At 41.1% G+C, this 17223-nt stretch overlaps 1 protein-coding gene across 3 annotated transcripts in view; it reads right to left on the bottom strand.

Moving 5' to 3' along the window:
* Nucleotides 1-17223, bottom strand: part of LOC147173232 (ral guanine nucleotide dissociation stimulator-like) — a 28974-nt gene that overhangs the window by 7506 nt on the left and 4245 nt on the right. For 2 of the 3 annotated variants that reach the window (XM_086075227.1, XM_086075228.1), the window contains exons 1-13: nucleotides 10022-10339; nucleotides 7142-7446; nucleotides 6302-6376; nucleotides 5979-6172; nucleotides 5611-5735; nucleotides 5125-5340; nucleotides 3725-3828; nucleotides 3552-3636; nucleotides 2326-2403; nucleotides 2165-2251; nucleotides 1948-1980; nucleotides 1115-1236; nucleotides 936-1031 (exon numbers count right to left, since the gene is read on the bottom strand). In XM_086075227.1, the coding sequence (XP_085931353.1) occupies nucleotides 936-1031; nucleotides 1115-1236; nucleotides 1948-1980; nucleotides 2165-2251; nucleotides 2326-2403; nucleotides 3552-3636; nucleotides 3725-3828; nucleotides 5125-5340; nucleotides 5611-5735; nucleotides 5979-6172; nucleotides 6302-6376; nucleotides 7142-7446; nucleotides 10022-10189 (1688 nt within the window). In that variant the 5' untranslated portion in view covers nucleotides 10190-10339. Of the gene's footprint in view, nucleotides 1-935; nucleotides 1032-1114; nucleotides 1237-1947; nucleotides 1981-2164; nucleotides 2252-2325; nucleotides 2404-3551; nucleotides 3637-3724; nucleotides 3829-5124; nucleotides 5341-5610; nucleotides 5736-5978; nucleotides 6173-6301; nucleotides 6377-7141; nucleotides 7447-10021; nucleotides 10340-17223 lie in introns of those variants that run through there. The other variant, XM_086075230.1, reaches the window with a different exon arrangement.

Here is a 17223-nt window from a genome sequence, read left to right as displayed (position 1 = left end):
ATTTTGGCTTCAAACAAACCCTAATTTTAAACTTTAACTCTTGTTTATAAACCCTAATCCTGTTTTGTAACCTTTATTTAAAAGCCTAATCCCAGACTTGAAACCCTCATTTTGAACCACTAACTTAAGCTTGAAACCCTAATTTGAAACCTTAACTCAAACTTCATCATTTCTAATTAGAATCGTTACTTGTATAACTGGCTTCGAATCCTAATTTGAAATCCTGCTGTGGTTTCAAACCGTAATTTAAAGATCTAACTTTAACTCGAAAAAACAATTAAGAAAACTTAACAGTAACTTCCAACCCTGGCTTGAAACCTTCATTTAAAACCCCACCATTTGCTTCAAAGCCCGATTCAAAACCCACATTTTTTTGCTTAAATCCCTAACCCTGTCTTAGAAATGTAATTTAAAGCTCTATACCTAAATTAAAACACTAATTTTAAACTATATCCAACCTTTAGAAAAAGCAATCCCTGGCTGGGATTTGTGTTAAAACCTCATTTTGAGATTTTAATTTTGGCTTCAAACCCTAATTTGAAACTTTAACTCTTGTTTTAAACCCTAATTCTGTTTTGTAACCTTTATTTAAAAGCCTAATTCCAGACCTGAAACCCTCATTTTGAAAACTAAACTGGAGCTTTGAACCTTGGCTTGCAGCCTTCATTTTGAACCACTAATTTAAGCTTGAAACCTTAATTTGAAACCCTACACCTGGCTTCGAACACAAATTTGAAACCCTAACCGTTCTTTAGAACCCAATCCATGGGTTGTATTAATTTTGCCTTGAAACCCTAACCCTGTCTTAAAACCTTAATTTTAAACCTTAACTGTGTCTTCAAACAGTAACTTGAAGCCCTAACCTCGTCTTGAAACCGTATTCATGAAAGCCTAACTGCAAACGATCCGATGCTAAGCTAACAGCGCTAACTCACTCGCTCCACCGCTTCATGATGCCTCCGTTCTTCTTGGCTCGCAGCGTGTTGCTGGCCGACTCCGAGAGCGGCTCGATGTCGCACGACAGCTGGTAGCTTGCGGGACAAGAAGGGGGAGGGAAGGTCAGCCGCTTTCCGGCGGACGCTTGAACGCAACGCCGCGAATGGCGAGCGGTTACCTGTCGGCCTCGCTGAGCTTCTCGGTGGAGGCGAACCACTCGCGGAAGTGCGTGTCCTGCGTGAAGCTGTAGTTGTTGGACGCCAGCTGCAGCAGCTTGATCTGCGCGATCACCTCAAACTCCTGGAAACGGGGACGAGGGGACACATTCAAAAACATGTCAACACTTTGTTATGTAAAAAAAACATCAACACAAGATAATAATAAAAAAAAAAACGTCAACATCACATAAAAACACATACAGTATAACATCAATCAAACAAAGCACATTAAGTATAAAACAAAAAAAATCATGTAAAAAAAAAATATAAAAACACTTACAAATCACATAAAAAATACTTTAAAAACAAGTATAAAACAACAAAAAAATCACGTAAATGACATTTAAAAAAACATGTCAGCATCAACTTAAAAAACACACAAAAATGTCATCACCACTTCAAATTCACAAAAAATGTCAACACATATAAAAAATATTAGATAAAAAAACCAATTCCATGTAAAAACAGTACCACTTTACAAAAACACACTAGAAAACGACATAAAACACCATCACATAAAAAAATATTGTCAGTGCCACGTAAAAACCCCCAAACAAAAACGCAAAAAAATACATATAAAAACGCATGAAAAAAATGAAAACTACATAAAAATCCCATTATTACAAAAAACACATTAAAACCCATGTAATATTAATAAAAAAAAGATATATAATCACAAAAAATAATAATTTTTTTTAATCCACACGTCACCAACATCATGTTCAGAGAAAATCACATTACACATGCATCATGCTAAGTAAGCTAAGCTAAACTACGTGCTAACGGCACATACCTTTCGTCTCTTCTCAAAGTTGATCAGACCACCCTAAAAGACACAAAAGCAACAAGCTTTCACAAATGATGATCAATAAAATGACAACATAAACGGCACGAATAAATCATGGCATTTCATTAAAAGTGCAGCATTAACGTCGGTTTTAAAGACCGTCACGTCCGCAGCGCAAAACATTGGCTTTTCAAATGGCGAGCCGCAACAGGACGACACTGACCTCGGTGTAGTCCTTCATGGCCGTGTCCATCATGACCAGATCTGTCAGGAAGGTGCCCAGGTAAGGGATGGTGCCCTGCATCACTCCCTGAACACAATCGCAAGTGAGCGGACGTGGCGAGTGTGCAGCGGTGCCACTAGGTGGCGCTATGCTGTACCGACCAGGTCTCGCTGCTGCTGGTGTCGCCGCTGAGCTCGCTTGGGATTCATCTCCAAAGTAGCGAACTTGGACGTTCCTTCCTGACGGGCCGCAACAGAAACACAAACGTGTTTCATTCCGCAAAGTCGGCATACTGCAGCGCACTCGCCATTTTCTTCTTCATCTCTGATTTTGACACAGTGCCGACCTCGGGTTCATACTGAGACGACATCTCTCTTACAGGCTATGTTTGAGTCACATGTTAAGAAAAACATGCAGTTGGATGTTTAAGGTCCCATACATTTTAAAACACGCCCCCCCCCCACAGTTTTATATTAAAATTAATTTCTCTATTTTAAGTGACAGTCCGCCATGAGGTCACCATGTCTCATCATAGAGGCGAACTTGGGGGGGGGGGGGGTGGAGCCGCCTCACAGTGAACCGTGGCCGTCCAAAATGTTGTCACCCGCTGGCTGAATTTCAATGACGCCAACGCAATGAAGAGACATGACGACCACAAATCGGGAGCTAGCCAATCAGAGGACAGCTGTTTGAGAGCCAATCCGAGCAAAGCTCATTTGCATATTGAATATTCTTGAGAAATCACGTGAAAAGGCAATTTTCACCAAAAATAATAAGATGGAAAAGGGCATGCTGGGGCATTTCCAAATTGTCAAGGAAACCCAATTTGGACATTAAAAAAAAAGTGTTTTTGAACAATATTTGATTCAAATTAAACATTTTCATCATTATGAAGTAGGGTTCAAATTTTTATAAGGCTGATTCTGATATTTGACAGAATACAATTCTGATTAATCCGCCAATTAATTTTTTAAATATATAATGAAATAAAAAAAAGTATTTCGGCCGTTAACACAACAATAGAGTTATGAATTACACGACAAGATTTTCATCCTTTTAACTTTACATCAGAGAGAAAATCGGGCCCAAAAAATCAGCTGATTTGTAAGAACGGTAAAAAAAAAGAAGAAAAAAAAGTGTGAATCCTTCGGAATCTGCCGCCATGACACGGCATGGTGATGCAACAGGCACGTATTCGGCACACGCATCAGGAGGCGTGGCCTGCTGCTGCCAGCCGATAGGGCCGGCCGACACCCCAGGATGTCCCCCCCCCCCCAACACCCTTATCTACGCCCGTCAGACGGGTCCCTCCAGTACGTCACGTCACGTTCACGTCACAGGGATCCCCCCCCCCCCCCCCCCCCTCATGCACGCCGGAGCGTCTCACCTTCACCAGCAGCTCCCGGCTGAGCGAGTAGTTGTTGTCGTCTGAGAAGATCTCGGAAAGCTCGCGGAAGGTGCGGAAACTCTCGCTGTGGATGCAAAAAGCTCTTTCAGAGCGCGCACTCCAACCAAAAAGCATTTTTTTTTTTTTTTTCATTTGACGTTTTGAGGACAGACCGAGAGACTTCGTCCCAGGTCCTCTTCAGGCGGTGGACGGCGTTGCACTGCAGGGCGGAGAGGATGGCTCGCAAGGATGAGAAGTTCTTCAAGATACGACACTCCTGAAGGCAACACGCAACGTGTTAAAACATTTGTTTACGCACTGAAATGCCAGAAAAAAACAAAACAAAAAAAAAACACGTCCTCCTTAAAACACTCCCAACAAGGGTTAGGGTTTCCAATTAGGGTATGAAGGGCTTGAGAGAAGTGTTGGGAGATCCAACCTGCGTATTAAAGCGAGGTTAAGGTTTCAAACCTGTCTTAGGGTTTCAAATTGGGTTTTAAACAAGGGTTGGAATTTAAAATGAGGGGCTTTTAAACAAAGGGGTAAAGGTTCCAAGCCAAAGTTAGGGTTTCAAAACAAGGAAAGCGGCTATTAAGATGTGGGTGGGGTTTCAAATGTGGGGTTTTAAACAACAGATCGGGTTCTTGGAAAGGGAGATAAGTTGGGGTTTTAAGTCTGTTTTGGGGTTTTAAACCACAGTTTCAAATTTGGGTTACAACCCAAGGTCTTAAGCAAAGTATGTGTCACGTTAGGGTTTCAAACAAGAATTGGAGCTTCAAAGAAGGGTTAGAGATCTAAGCCAGGGTTAAGGTTTGAAATTTAAGTTTTGAAAAAGGTTAAAGGGTTATCTTTTCAAACAAGGGGTTTTAAATGAGGATTCCAAGTCTGCAATGGGGTTTTAAAGCAAAGGTAGGGTTTCAAACCTGTGTTAGTGTTTGGCAATGAGGGTTTTAAACAAGATTTATGATTTAAACAAGGGTTGGAGTTCCAAGTCAAGTTGTGGGTTTCAAATTAGGAGTGTAAACCTGGACTAGGGTTTCAAAAGAAGGATTAGGGATTCAAATTAGGGCCCAAAAACAAGGTTTCTGCTGGGCAATTGTTTTATTTATTTTTTTACTGATTTTGACCTTTTTCCCCAAAAATACCATTCCAAAAAAAAAATGGGGGGGGGGGGGTTATCTCATGTTTTTAGTTGTTATAATATGGTTGTAACGTGTTGTAAACTTATCAAGCTTATATGCAACATTTTTAACAAGAACGTCACGCAAATCAACTCGCGATTGTGATTGGGTCGTTAAGATCCAATCATGAACCAGCAGTGTTGACATCATCCAAATGATGCGTTTGATTGGTTTAGACATGCGAATATGTCATGTCCACTGGGACCATCTACGGGTCTGAAGGGGTTTTAAAAAAAGAGTAGGGGTTCTAAATAATGGTTAGGGTTTCAATAATGAATTTCAAGTTAGGGGTTTTGAAGCCGGGGTTCGGTTTTTTCGAGCTTTAAAGCTTCTATTAGGGTTTCAAAGCCAGTGGTTGGAAAGGCACTTTTTTGCCGGCGCGGCGTCCTGACCCGAGCCACGTCGATCCACCTCTCCAGGAGGCGGGCCCTCTGGTTGTGCTTGAGCGCGGCGTTGCTGAGGCTGGTGCTGATCACGCAGTTGGTGACCGAGTTGAACTGGGCCACGGTGGCGCGGATGGTGGGCGCCAGGTGCTCTTTGCCCTTCTTGTCGCGCTGGGACCAGATGCCGCCCAGGCAGTGGTACGGGACCACCTTCTTGAACAGGTCCTGCGCACGACCGCACGCGCTACATTATTTCGTGACGTGGCAAGACAAAAGCGTTTGCGAGTGTGACATTTTTAAAAAAAAAAGTGCATGCCGGCTTATTTTGGCACAGGGACCAATCAAACAAAAATATCAAACCCATGACTCCGCCCCCCTCGGCTTTGAGCCAATTAAAACATAGCGTAACATAATTATTGTTACATTGTCGGTTATTGTTATCTTTCCAGTTATTGTGATGTTTCATGTTGTCTTTCATCATATGGTTTTGCTCACCGCGTCCATTAGCGTGAACTGCTCGGCCACCATGATGGGGTCGAACGACAGGAAGCTGAAGGTGGGCAGCTCGTCCTCAAAGCCGCTCTCCTCCTGCGTGGCGAACGGGCAGCCCAAGTGCTCGGCTGGCAACGCAAGACGAACAAGTCATGTTTGAGGCAAGGGCGGGATTTTCAAATCATAGAGTCTTGTGGTTTCAAGCCAGTGTTCGGGTTTCCCTAACCGAGTGTGCAATTCAATTTACGCCTTCAACTCAATAACAAAAACAATATCAAGTCACGAGACACGCTTACATCAGCCCCGCCCTCAAATCCCCCCCCCCCCCCCCCCCCCCCAAGCGCAAAAGCTGACGTTCCCGCTTTTTGTACCGTCAGTTTCGGGTTCGCACTGCTGCCGTCTGTGGAAGTGTGCCAGCAGGTTGCGGGCACGACGCTCCAGGTCAGAGCCGGGGAAGTGAAGGTGGAGGTACGACAGAAGCTGGTGGAGGCAGTCGTAGCCCGGAGGGGTCCAGAAGTCCTCAGAGTACTGGTCCAGCCACGCACCCAAGATGGACGACACCGTGCTTCGCAACACATACGGGGGACACACATGCTAACGTCATGCTATTTTCATTCTTGGGCTGCAAATAGGCTAAAAAAAGCTACAAAGGCTCATGAATGGGATTTGTAAACCAAATAAGGCGCCGTCTCACTTCCTGAGCTCGGTGCAGTCGTCCTGACAGACTCGATGCGCCGTCGCTGCTGGAACATTCTGGAGTCTGGCGTACCTGACAGGGAAAACATTTTAAGACACAAAAACAACAACAAAATGATTGGTTAGGGTTATAAACAAAAGGTTCGGGTTTAGCAAAACGGTGTGAAGCCAACGTTAGGGTTTCAAATTGAGTTTCAAGTGAATGTTGGGCTTTTTTAAACAAGGCTTAAGGCTTGAAATTAAGAGTTTGAAGCCAAGGCTTAGGTTTTAAATCAGAGTTAGCGTTTCCAGTTTCAAACTAGAGTTAGAGATTCAAAGTAGGGTTTGAAAACGATAATAGGGATTTGTTGGGATTTAAAACAAGGGTTAGGATTTCAAGTGAGTGTTAGGGTCTCAAGCCTGGATGAGGGTTTCAAACAAGGGCTAGCTAGGTTTTGAAGTCATAGTTAGAATTTCAAATTGGGATTCAAGTGTTTGATTTTCAAAGTAGGGAATCAAGAATGGGTTAGGGTTTAAAACAAAAGTTTGGGTTTTAGATGTGGTTTTAAGCCAGTGTTAAGAGTTTCTAGCTTGGTTGAGTTCTGGGGATTTGCAAAGCCAATCGTTGGGTTTCAAATTACAGTTTGAATTCCGGGATAAGGTTTGAAATTCATGCTTCAAACCTTGTTTAGGGTTTCAAGTCAAAGTTAGGGTTTTCTAAGTAGGATTTTAAAACCGCGTTTGGGTTTTGACGTGAGTGTTAGGGTTTCAAGACAGGATTATAGTTTAAAATTGGTGTTTCCAAGGATTAGGGTTTTAAATGAGCGACCGAAGCGAGCGTTAAGGTTTCAATCAATACCTGTTGAGCAGCAGGTCGAGCACCTGCTTGGTGGTGGCGAAGGATCGGTAAGTGCAGAGGAAGATGGTGACGTAGGTGGAGTCTTTGCCCTTGAAGGCAGTGACCATGTACTCCACCAGCCTCTCCAGAGTGCCCGCCTTGATGGTTCGCACCTTGCACGTCTCGTACAAGCTGAGGGCGGCGTCCGTCTCCACGCCCAGCCAACGCTGCCCCTTGCTGGACGAGTGGTGCAGCTGCACCTTACGCAGCGTGATGGTGAAGATGGCGTCGTCCTCCACCTCCTCGCCGATCTCCTGCGTCGAGCTCTAAGGTGGGAAACGCAAACGAAACAAAACGGTAGATTAAAAAGAAGTGTGTGAAAGGCAGAGAGGCGGAAAGAAGGAAATGAGGGGACTTGTAAATCTGACATACTAATTATGACGATCGCTGTGAAAGAAAAGGTACATTTTGACTTTTTTTCTTTCTTTCAAAAAAAACGACTTTGACGTGTGAATGGTACTGATATGGAAGTCGGTGAGGTAGGACAGCGGCTGTGTGTAAGTTACATTTTTAAATGTTTCTTGTTTTGCTGTTACAGCTGTGTGAAAGGCACAGGTGTGGAAAGAAGGGACGAAAAGCGTCAATTTTCCAAGCTATGACAGTGGCATGCGTAATGGACCAATTTTATGGTAATGTCTGAACATTTTCCAATCTAAAATGTAGCAAAAGCCCCTTTCACACCAGTAAACAAAGTCAGTTTTTTTGCCTGGGATGCAATAATGTGTGAAAGGTACCAACATGAAATTGGGAGAGGCAAGACAAGAAGCCTCGTGGGAACATTTTGATGGATTTCTGTGTGAAAGCCCCTTTTACACTGCCCATAAAAGAGAGCTTGTGCCCTCGTACCCTGGATGTGTGAAAGGCACCAATGTGGAATGAAGGGATTAAGGGAACGGAGGTGCCAAATCTAATTGCAAAATCTCTGTTAACGTTTTCAAAATTTTCCAAAAGCCCCAAAGCAAATCAAACATGACTGCAAAGAGTGAAAGGTACTGATAAGCAAGCCAGATGTGTGAAAGTTATATTTTCAAACACTTCAATCTCCTGCTGTAATAGGAGAAAAAGAAAAAAAAATAGTGCTGTCAATTTGTTAAACGAATTAATCGCGATTAAGCACTTTTTTTCTTTTCTTTTTTTTTACCACAACAGTGGTCCCTCTCTAAATCGCGGTTCACTTATTATGAGTTCACTCTATCGCAGATTTTTATTTGAGTCCATAACTCATACATAGCTGGGTTATATTTTGCATTTTTTCCCCAGAGATTATTATAGACGTGTGTTTTCATTCGATGCATTTGTCTGTGAATGGAGAGACTTACATTTTCATTGTGTGAAGGTGAATGGATGATTTTTTTTTTTTTTTTAGTTTTAGTGTGTTTAGCGTTTTAGTGTCAGTGGATCTCTAGTGGGTCATGTGATCACCACCATCATCATCATCAGCAACGTGACCACGCCCACTTGGTGTCATGTGACGTCCAGCAGCAGAACGCCAGGGAATAAAAGAATGGCGACCATTGAGGAGGGAAGTCCTCCACTTCAGCAGTTTAGCGCTTACGTAATCCTCCGTGTGTTTGTCAGTGTGAGTTGGGGGGGGGGGGGGGGGGCGTGATTATTGAAGGTGAGGAAGTCAGACAGAAGGAAGAAGACCAATCTTTATGATGTTGTTTTTGCTAGATGTGTGATACCATTTTTTCAAACTTGTACCAGTACTCGTGTTACCTTATTCACTATTTGAGCCCTCAACGATACGTCTAGTACTTTTGATCTATACATTTTCATCTGGGGTTGCAGCAGCTAATGTGTGGGCTGACAACATATTAGCTTTATTTTTGTTTTGGCATATTTAGTCTATATTTCTATCTATTTACTAAATAAATTGTGACAACAGCGTGAATGACTTAAAAGTAGTTAAACGTTTATTTGAGTCAAACGATGTACTTGCTTTGTCGCGCTAGCTAGCTAATTATATTCTGTTATATTTTATATTTAAAAAAAAACAATGCTAAAAAAGTAACTACGCGAAAGCAGTATTTTCTTAAGACGCTAAATATGAAATAATTATTGAAACTTATCTTATTACTACATCTGTGCCAACACCAAAAAAAGGCTTAATAACAGACCCGGATTGTGTATATTATGCGGAATACTATTATTAGTATAGTTCTTATTCTTTAAACGTATCTACCTTTATTTGATTCTATCATTAGTTTTATTTTTTTTAATCTGTATTTATTATGTTGCTGTTGTGTTTGTTTTTATACTTTCTTTTACATTCAAATGCCCAGAAAAATGCCTATGACTAATGATAATAATAAATAGTATGATTAACAATAATCATAACAATAATACATTTGTTTTTAGAATTGTTTACATAAAGTTTTTAGAATTGTGTGTATAGCGCGCCTACTTCTTAAGGTGCTGATAATAAAATATAACATTTTCACTATCGTAACTGATTGATATGTTATATATTGTATAAATTAAGCTGCCTTGCTTGGTATTACTACTAAATCAAAAGTACTACTGCATCCGTTTTTTGCATTTTCTACGATGACTTTTTAATTACAGATTTTTTTTTTCTTTTATGTATTTGCAAAATCTGTGTTGCAAGCTTTGTACTTTTTAGTGCCCCTACACACGCCTCGAATAAAACAGCAACAATAATAATAATAATAATAATAATAATAATAATAATTTGGATACCGTTTCCAACAGTCTTGTTTGACATTATGTACTCTAGACGTCGTTCGAACGTGTTTCTAATTAAGTGTCCTGCGTCTACAGACAACAACCGGACCGGACCACCCGCCACCCATCACCCCCAGCCCCCTTGGGCCTCACCTCCAGTTGAGGCAGATCCGGGTCGAGCTGCGTGAAGCTGTGCAGCACCACCGGGCTGCGGCCGTCGGACATTTCCAGCCTCACCCCGTCCCAAACGTCCCGCGCCCGCCACGACGACTCGAACATCTCGGCCGGGCCCGGCTCGGCGCCGCCTACGAAGCGGACCATGGAAGCCCCGCGGTGACCGAGCGAGATTCTGCCGTCACCGCGGAGAACGCGACATTTCGCGGTGCGGTGCGCGTCGGTTTTGGAGGCGACCAAACAAGCAGCGGACGTTTTCTTCGATAGACGACGACGATGGTGGTTGATGAAGATGATGATGCGTTTATGGGAATCGTGACTCAGAGGAGGACTTTACTAAACCACGCCCACACAAAGCGCGTTGCCTTCGCGGCCTTCGGAGATATCTGCATTTCATGCTATTTTGTGCTGAGGTCGCCTGGCAACAAAAATAACTATACGTAAAACTGATTTTACTCACGTCAAATTGTTATTTTTTCTTAGATGAAATACTGCCCTATGTTCGCACCAACTTTCTTAATGTCCACTTTGAAACAATAACAAAAATAAAAAAAGCTTTTAGGCATTTATATTTGGAAACAAATGACTTATAAAAAATAATACCGCCTGTTTATACCACATTGATGAATGATTACTTTAGAGATAATACAAAAACAAAAAACACAACAACAAAAAACAGTAACGATTATGGCAGCAAAAGAGAGGAAAAGCATCTTGAAATGAAACATAATTAGGTTTAACTGAACAAAAAGTTGAATTGACTCGCCGGTTCGACCCCTTTGGCCGACGGAGCCCACGAATACGCCTATGAATAAAATACATTCTTATTATCATTTGTTCATTTGAAAATAAGACATATGATTGTTAATATTATTATTATTATTATTAAACCACGCCCACTGCTCAGCAGTGGCTGTCGGAGATATCAAAAGTTATCGGTATTTAAGACAAGCGTCATCAATTATTTCACTTTATTTCTGTCGAGTACCTTAAGTGAAAGAAAATTACACTATTTATGCATTGTATGTAATCTCATTAAAAATAATGAAATAAAACCTCTGTTAGTTTAGTACTTTATTTGTGTATCACTTTTTTCCCCCAACTGACCAACAAACTTGACTGCTTCATTATAAACTTAATAATATTGTATACTACCTTCGTGAATAAGCCACTTTTGAAGTAATATGCAAAAATAAAATCTATTTCAGACATTAATATGTCCAAAAAAAAAAAGGTGTGTGTGTGTGTTTTTTTACGGAATAATTTGGTTTAACTTAATGGAATATGGCATTTATGAGTTTACTAATTCATCTCTGAAAGACTTTTTTGTAACACAAACAATTTTGTAAGTTATATACAACAAATTAACCAACCAATGTGACTATTTGATGAATAAGCTTCTTTTTTTTTGGCAACAAAGGGGTCAACAACGCTTGTGCGTTGACACAAAATGCCAGAAAATAGCACAAAGCACAAGTTTCCAGAGTGTCCCTGAAGGGAGCATCGTTATATGGTGCCTCGGGAAACGGTGGTTGTGTTTTTGTTGTTGGGGTTTCACTATGGCAGCAAGTAAGAGCACGCGCGCGCGCAACACGCACACACACACAAGCGCGCGCGAGCGCCACCTGATAGTTGTGTGACACTGCCCCCAAGGGGCCAATGTGTTCTTTGTTTATTTTCAGGGGTGTCTAGTATTACATAACTTTAAAAAAAAAAAAATCCCCTCAGAATCAGGATTGAGCAGATGTATCTTAAAAAAGTTGGGGTAAAACATCTGGAATACGAAAAAAAAGACAAGAAAAAATGTCCTACGACTTAGGGGGTAGTAAAAAAATAAAAAAAGGCAGATGACCATAGAACAGTGAATGGAACATCCAATACCATTAAAATAATTGGATAATAGTGGATGAAGAAGAAGAGACTGTCCTCCAAGGCACAAATAAAAATGTAGCTCTGCACAAAATGCCGTTGTCGTGTAAACAAACCACCAAAACTAGACCGTATTGTTTTTTATCTGTACAATAAAGAGAGAAAAAAAACATGCAAAAAAAAAAAAAGACACGAGAATTAAGTTACCTTTTTTTTAGACAGAGGAAAAAAAGTTGCGGTTTTAAGTGGAAAAAAAGCCATATTTTGGTGAGAACATTTTATTTTTACAAAATAAAGAATCCGTTCAACAGAATCAAATAAGATTTTGTCTAGATAAGAAGTTGCCTATTTTTGAGAAAAAGTTGGAGTGTTATGAAAACAGTCTATTTTTTTCAAGAAAAAAAGTTTGTCTTTTTTATTATAAATGTTCAAATGATTTTACGCTGGTAAGCGCGATATGGCCCAAAAAATAAAATAGCTTTTTTTAATCGGTCATTCAGGACGATTACGATTTTAATAGATTTTGAATAGATTTTAATCTAACAAACCCAACAAACATTTATTTCAAGGTTTCATTTATTCAAAAATATTTCCTGTGCAAAATTTCAGACAATAATGTTTACTGATTTTAAATTAGTTTTAACATAAACTTAACATTCATAGTTTGTGCTTAAATGCCACAATTAAGTATTATAAAAATGTCTTGTAAACCATCCATTCAGCATTCTGCCACTTGTGCAAAACTACAACTCACAAAAACTTTTGAATGTAGCATAAGAACAACAGCATTTAATAATCCCGAAGACAAAACTCGATTTCACGATTTAACCCATTTTCAAAATGACGATGTATCGAATTAATTTGATTTATTGCCCTACGCTTGCTGAATTTACTGAATTCTGTAAAAATGACTAGTTTTGTAAAAAAAAAAATTTTTGTTTTCCCCCCAAAAATCTGACTTTATTTTTTGTAAAATTTTGAAAAAAAATACAACAATTTTTCATGACATTATTAGTAGTAGATCTAATCTTTATAGTGTAATGCTCCTAATTAATGGACTATAATGAGCCATAAAAAAAATGATAGTCACGTTTATACTTGTTTGGCCGCTAACAAATTTCCAAAATGGACGCCTCGGCCCTCATTTTTGTACTTTGTTGTGCTCCCTGCGTTTTACAAAAGCGAGCCCAACCTGTGTTGCGGTCCCGTCAAAGTCTCCCGCCTCCCAGCAGCCTTCCGATCGGACCAACAGTCCGCAGGTCCAGCGGCTCCAACTCCCCATCTCCGAACCCCCGAAGGACGCCCGCTGACACGCGCTGCTGCTGCTGCTTGCTGCTTGCTGCGCCCCCTTAAAAGTGGGGCCAAACCCCTGGCGGACGCCCTCGCTCTCGCCGCATGTTTGCTTTTCCAGCTGTGTCAACAAGCGCAGGAACAACACTGGGAAAAAATTAACTTGTGGAGACTTGAAAGAAGCCCGGCCCGGGTGAAGTTTGTTAGCCCGCGAGCTAATGACGGCGCGGCGGAAAGTGAGGAGAAATGAAAGTGAGGCTCCAACAAAAAAGGTGTGGGAAGGTCCCAAAAAAAAAAAAACTAGAAGATTGATTACACACACACACACCTAAGGGCGCACTCACACTTGGCATATGCGAGCGTGCAGCGAAGCGGTGTCGCACAATTATTGCCATGCAATCGCTGCTTGCAGCTTATTCACGATAACCGCCACCTCGCACAATGGAAATGTACACAACCACGAGAAATAGCAAAGTGACAAAAGGCTGCCGTCTTTGGGGAATTTGCACCCCCCCCCCCCGAAAATCTTGGAATGGACGCTTCAAATGCCTCGAACATTTTCCATAACAAATACATTCAGGGAGGGGAAAAAACACGCACATACATGACCGAGTCCGCTTTACTCGCCAATGATCTTCCATTTGCGCGAGTTAAGTTTTAGGGCGAGTGTCGATATTTGGAAACATCAAAGTAGTTTTGACCCGTTGATGTCTCGGAATTTTGGCCTGTACGAACAATTGTTACACTTTAAAAAAAACAACACACACAATTTGTTCTTTTTTTACCTAAAACAGTATTTTAAGTTGGAAACGCCTGAAAAGATAAATTACTAACATTTGTGGCAACAATGTTAGTTAGCTCAACAAAACAAGCAAGTTGTCCTCAACAATTCATTCAAACCCAAAAAAAAACGTATAAATACGTTTTTTATATGCTATAGCATATTGAAGGCTTTGATGCAGCCTTTGAACTGAAGAGGTGGCTTAAAGCAATGGTAGTTATTACAAAACGGCCAGCAGGTGGCAGCAGAGTATAAGAGGTCAGCTAGGGCCATGTTGAAAGAAGCTGATTTAATGATGCAATTTAGCTATATTCTAATGCTAGTTTCTGCAAAACGGAAACAGATAGAAATATACTTTTTTTTCCTGATGAAAGAAGAGACTCAAATCTTTCTTTTGGTAGCTTCGATGTTTTTTTTTTTTTATAGAAATAGAACACAATATTCTGTGGCCCTTGCAAAATCTGTCAAATTCCAGTAAAGCAGCTGGGAGCGAAGGGGGTTGCTTCACTGAAAATGGCTGGGAGTGAATGAGTTAAGTCGGGGTTCGATAAACGGGACAACTGTTCTCTAAACTCCGATTTCTTTGTGTGAAATTTTAATTTGTGTGTTAATTTTTTTAATAGTGTGGATATTTTGAACTGAAACATGTTAGCCAATCGGAAAAGGGGGTTTCCGCGCCAGTTAAACCGTTTTACTTTTATTCAAGGTCTTTTTTGACCAGATTTTCTATTGACGATATTACACATAAAACTCAATTTCTCCGGAACAGATCATCCGCTTTTCAAAATTCTTGGTACATTATACTCGGGTTGAGGTGGTCGTTCCTTACCAGACTCCGCATTCTGACAGTCTGTCTTATTTTTATTCTTTTTTTAAACTCTCATCACATTATAGAAATAATTCCAAGTATAGTAGAAAACAAAATTCAAGAAGAATCATTAATTACAGTTAGTTGGGTTTAGCAAGAATTACAAAAGCATACTCAGAAAACGTCATCGCACGGGGCAGTCGCTTCCTGGTCTTCTTCTTTTAAAATTACTGGTGGATCGCATCTCTATGGTGTATAGCGCCACCTACAGCGGTGGAGTCCCGCATCAATATTCGCAAAAGAAGAACAAATGGAAACGTGCAAAAGTCGCATGTCCGATTTGCGCATTTTCAGTACATTTGCTTAAAACATTTCAAACAAATGGATGGAAACCATATTGACAAGCACGATATGGATAATAATAATAAATAATAATACGTTTTATTAATAATGTCCTTTACGTCGCAAGATCTCAAAGTGCAAAAGAAAACGGAGGGTAATTGTATTTATAATTTTTTTTTAAAAAAAAGATGTTTTGAGGCCGATGGCCATTCTAATAACCGATTCATCAGCTGACTAATTTTAGGGATATTATAATGAATACAGTAAACTCAATTCTACATTGTGCACTGCTTCCGAATCTGACCCGTCTGCAAAAATGACAATCAGCCCTGAGGCCCCTCGCACAATATGTCGTACCGTATCACTTCCTTTTTAAATCAATAAAAAGATGTCAGTCAACGAAGGCGCAGGCTGCTGCACGACGAGGACATTAGCGGGAATAAAGACATTAAAAGTCGGGACGATTGAAAGGCGGGGCTCACGGTACGAATGCTGCTCGCAAATATCTTTGTCGCAAGCGTCACTATTTCCTCCGACATAAATGAGAATTACGATTAAGTATTGGTGTAAAACTCAATAAGGAATTTTGGGCCAGCTTACAAAACATTTGGATTTTGGACATTTTTGGAGCGTTCCCAATGACAACTTCAAAACAAATTCTACCAAACACGTGTGAAACATAAATCCCCAATTCTTGAATCAGATTACAAAAAATAACACACTAAGAAATAGAAGAGTGGACAATTAACACTCGAGGGTGTCTTCACCTTTCACAACATGCTCACACAAGCGCAGCGAAGACCAGACCAGACTTGTACAAACCACACACACGCACACAAAGTAAGGCTAACCCAAGAAGTTAACCCTAAATTAACTTTGAAACCCTAACTCAGACTTGAAAACTCTCATTTGAAGACGTCTTGAGGTCTTGAAACTTTTAGACCCAACTATGAATCCTTAACAATAGCATGACACTCTTTTTTTAAAAAACAAAGGAATGTCTTGAAACCCGAATCCAGGCTTCAAACCATTATTCGAAATCCGAATCCTATTTTGAGACCATGATTTGAAATTCAAATACAAACTTTGAAACCCTTATCTTAACCCGACCTCGACGCCGTAAATTGTACCCTTAACTAAACTGAAACCCTAACTCAAAACTCTTATGTTATCTTGAAACCCTAATCCAAACCCAAAACCAAATCTGGGTTTGTAACTCAAATTGAAACCCTAACAAAGGCTAGAAAACCTTAACTTGAATCTTGGCTTGAAACCCTAACTTAAAACCCAAATTCTGGTTTATAACCTTTACTTGAAACCCTAATCCTGTCTTGACACCCAAAACCTGAATCTTGTTTGAAGTCTTAATTTGAAACCTAAATCCTAGTTTGAAACCGTAACTCGAAAGCCTAAGTCTGTCTTGAAACCCCAATTTTCCTAATTGAACTGAGATTGAAATGTAAAAAGTTCCATAAATCCAACGTACGTACTTTGAAACTCTCATCGTACGACTTTTCCATCGTTTCCTCCCGAGGACGAGACCAAGGCTTTGGCACGCATGCGTATAAACATAGTGGCGGTGGCGCCCTCACCAGGTGGTCCACGAGGTATATGGGCAGGTGTAACGTGCCCATCATGGTGGCGGGCTGCTGCGCCAATGCCCGCGGCACATCGAAGCCCTCCTCCATGTTGTTGCATCAACCGCACCCTCGTCCCGCACCCTCGTCCCGTACTACTCGTCCCGTGCTCTACGAGTCCCGGGTTTATTCGTCCCGATTTACTAGCCCCAGACCGCTTCTCGGTTCATCCGCCGTTCCTCAGCCGTCACTCGACCACATGTTGCCGTCATGCAGCAGCGCGGTCGGTTTTCGCGTCCACATTGATGGATTGTGGGGGGTTCTGAGGGGAGGGGCCGAGGGAGGAGACTGGATTGTGGGGGGGGGTTCTGAGGGGAGGGGCGGAGGGAGGCGACTCCTCTCTCTCTCTCTCTCTCTCTCTCTCTCTCTCTCTCTCTCTCTCTCTCTCTCTCTCTCTCTCTCTCTCTCTCTCTCTCTCTCTCTCTCTCTCTCTCTCTCTCTCTCTCTCTATTCA

Source organism: Leptonotus elevatus, chromosome 5 (assembly GCF_054856555.1).
Source record: "Leptonotus elevatus isolate MCC_2025b chromosome 5, RoL_Lele_1.0, whole genome shotgun sequence".
Lineage (NCBI taxonomy): Eukaryota > Metazoa > Chordata > Actinopteri > Syngnathiformes > Syngnathidae > Leptonotus > Leptonotus elevatus.
The sequence above is the reverse complement of the archived record's forward strand: the minus strand, read 5'-3'. Positions and strand labels throughout refer to the sequence as shown.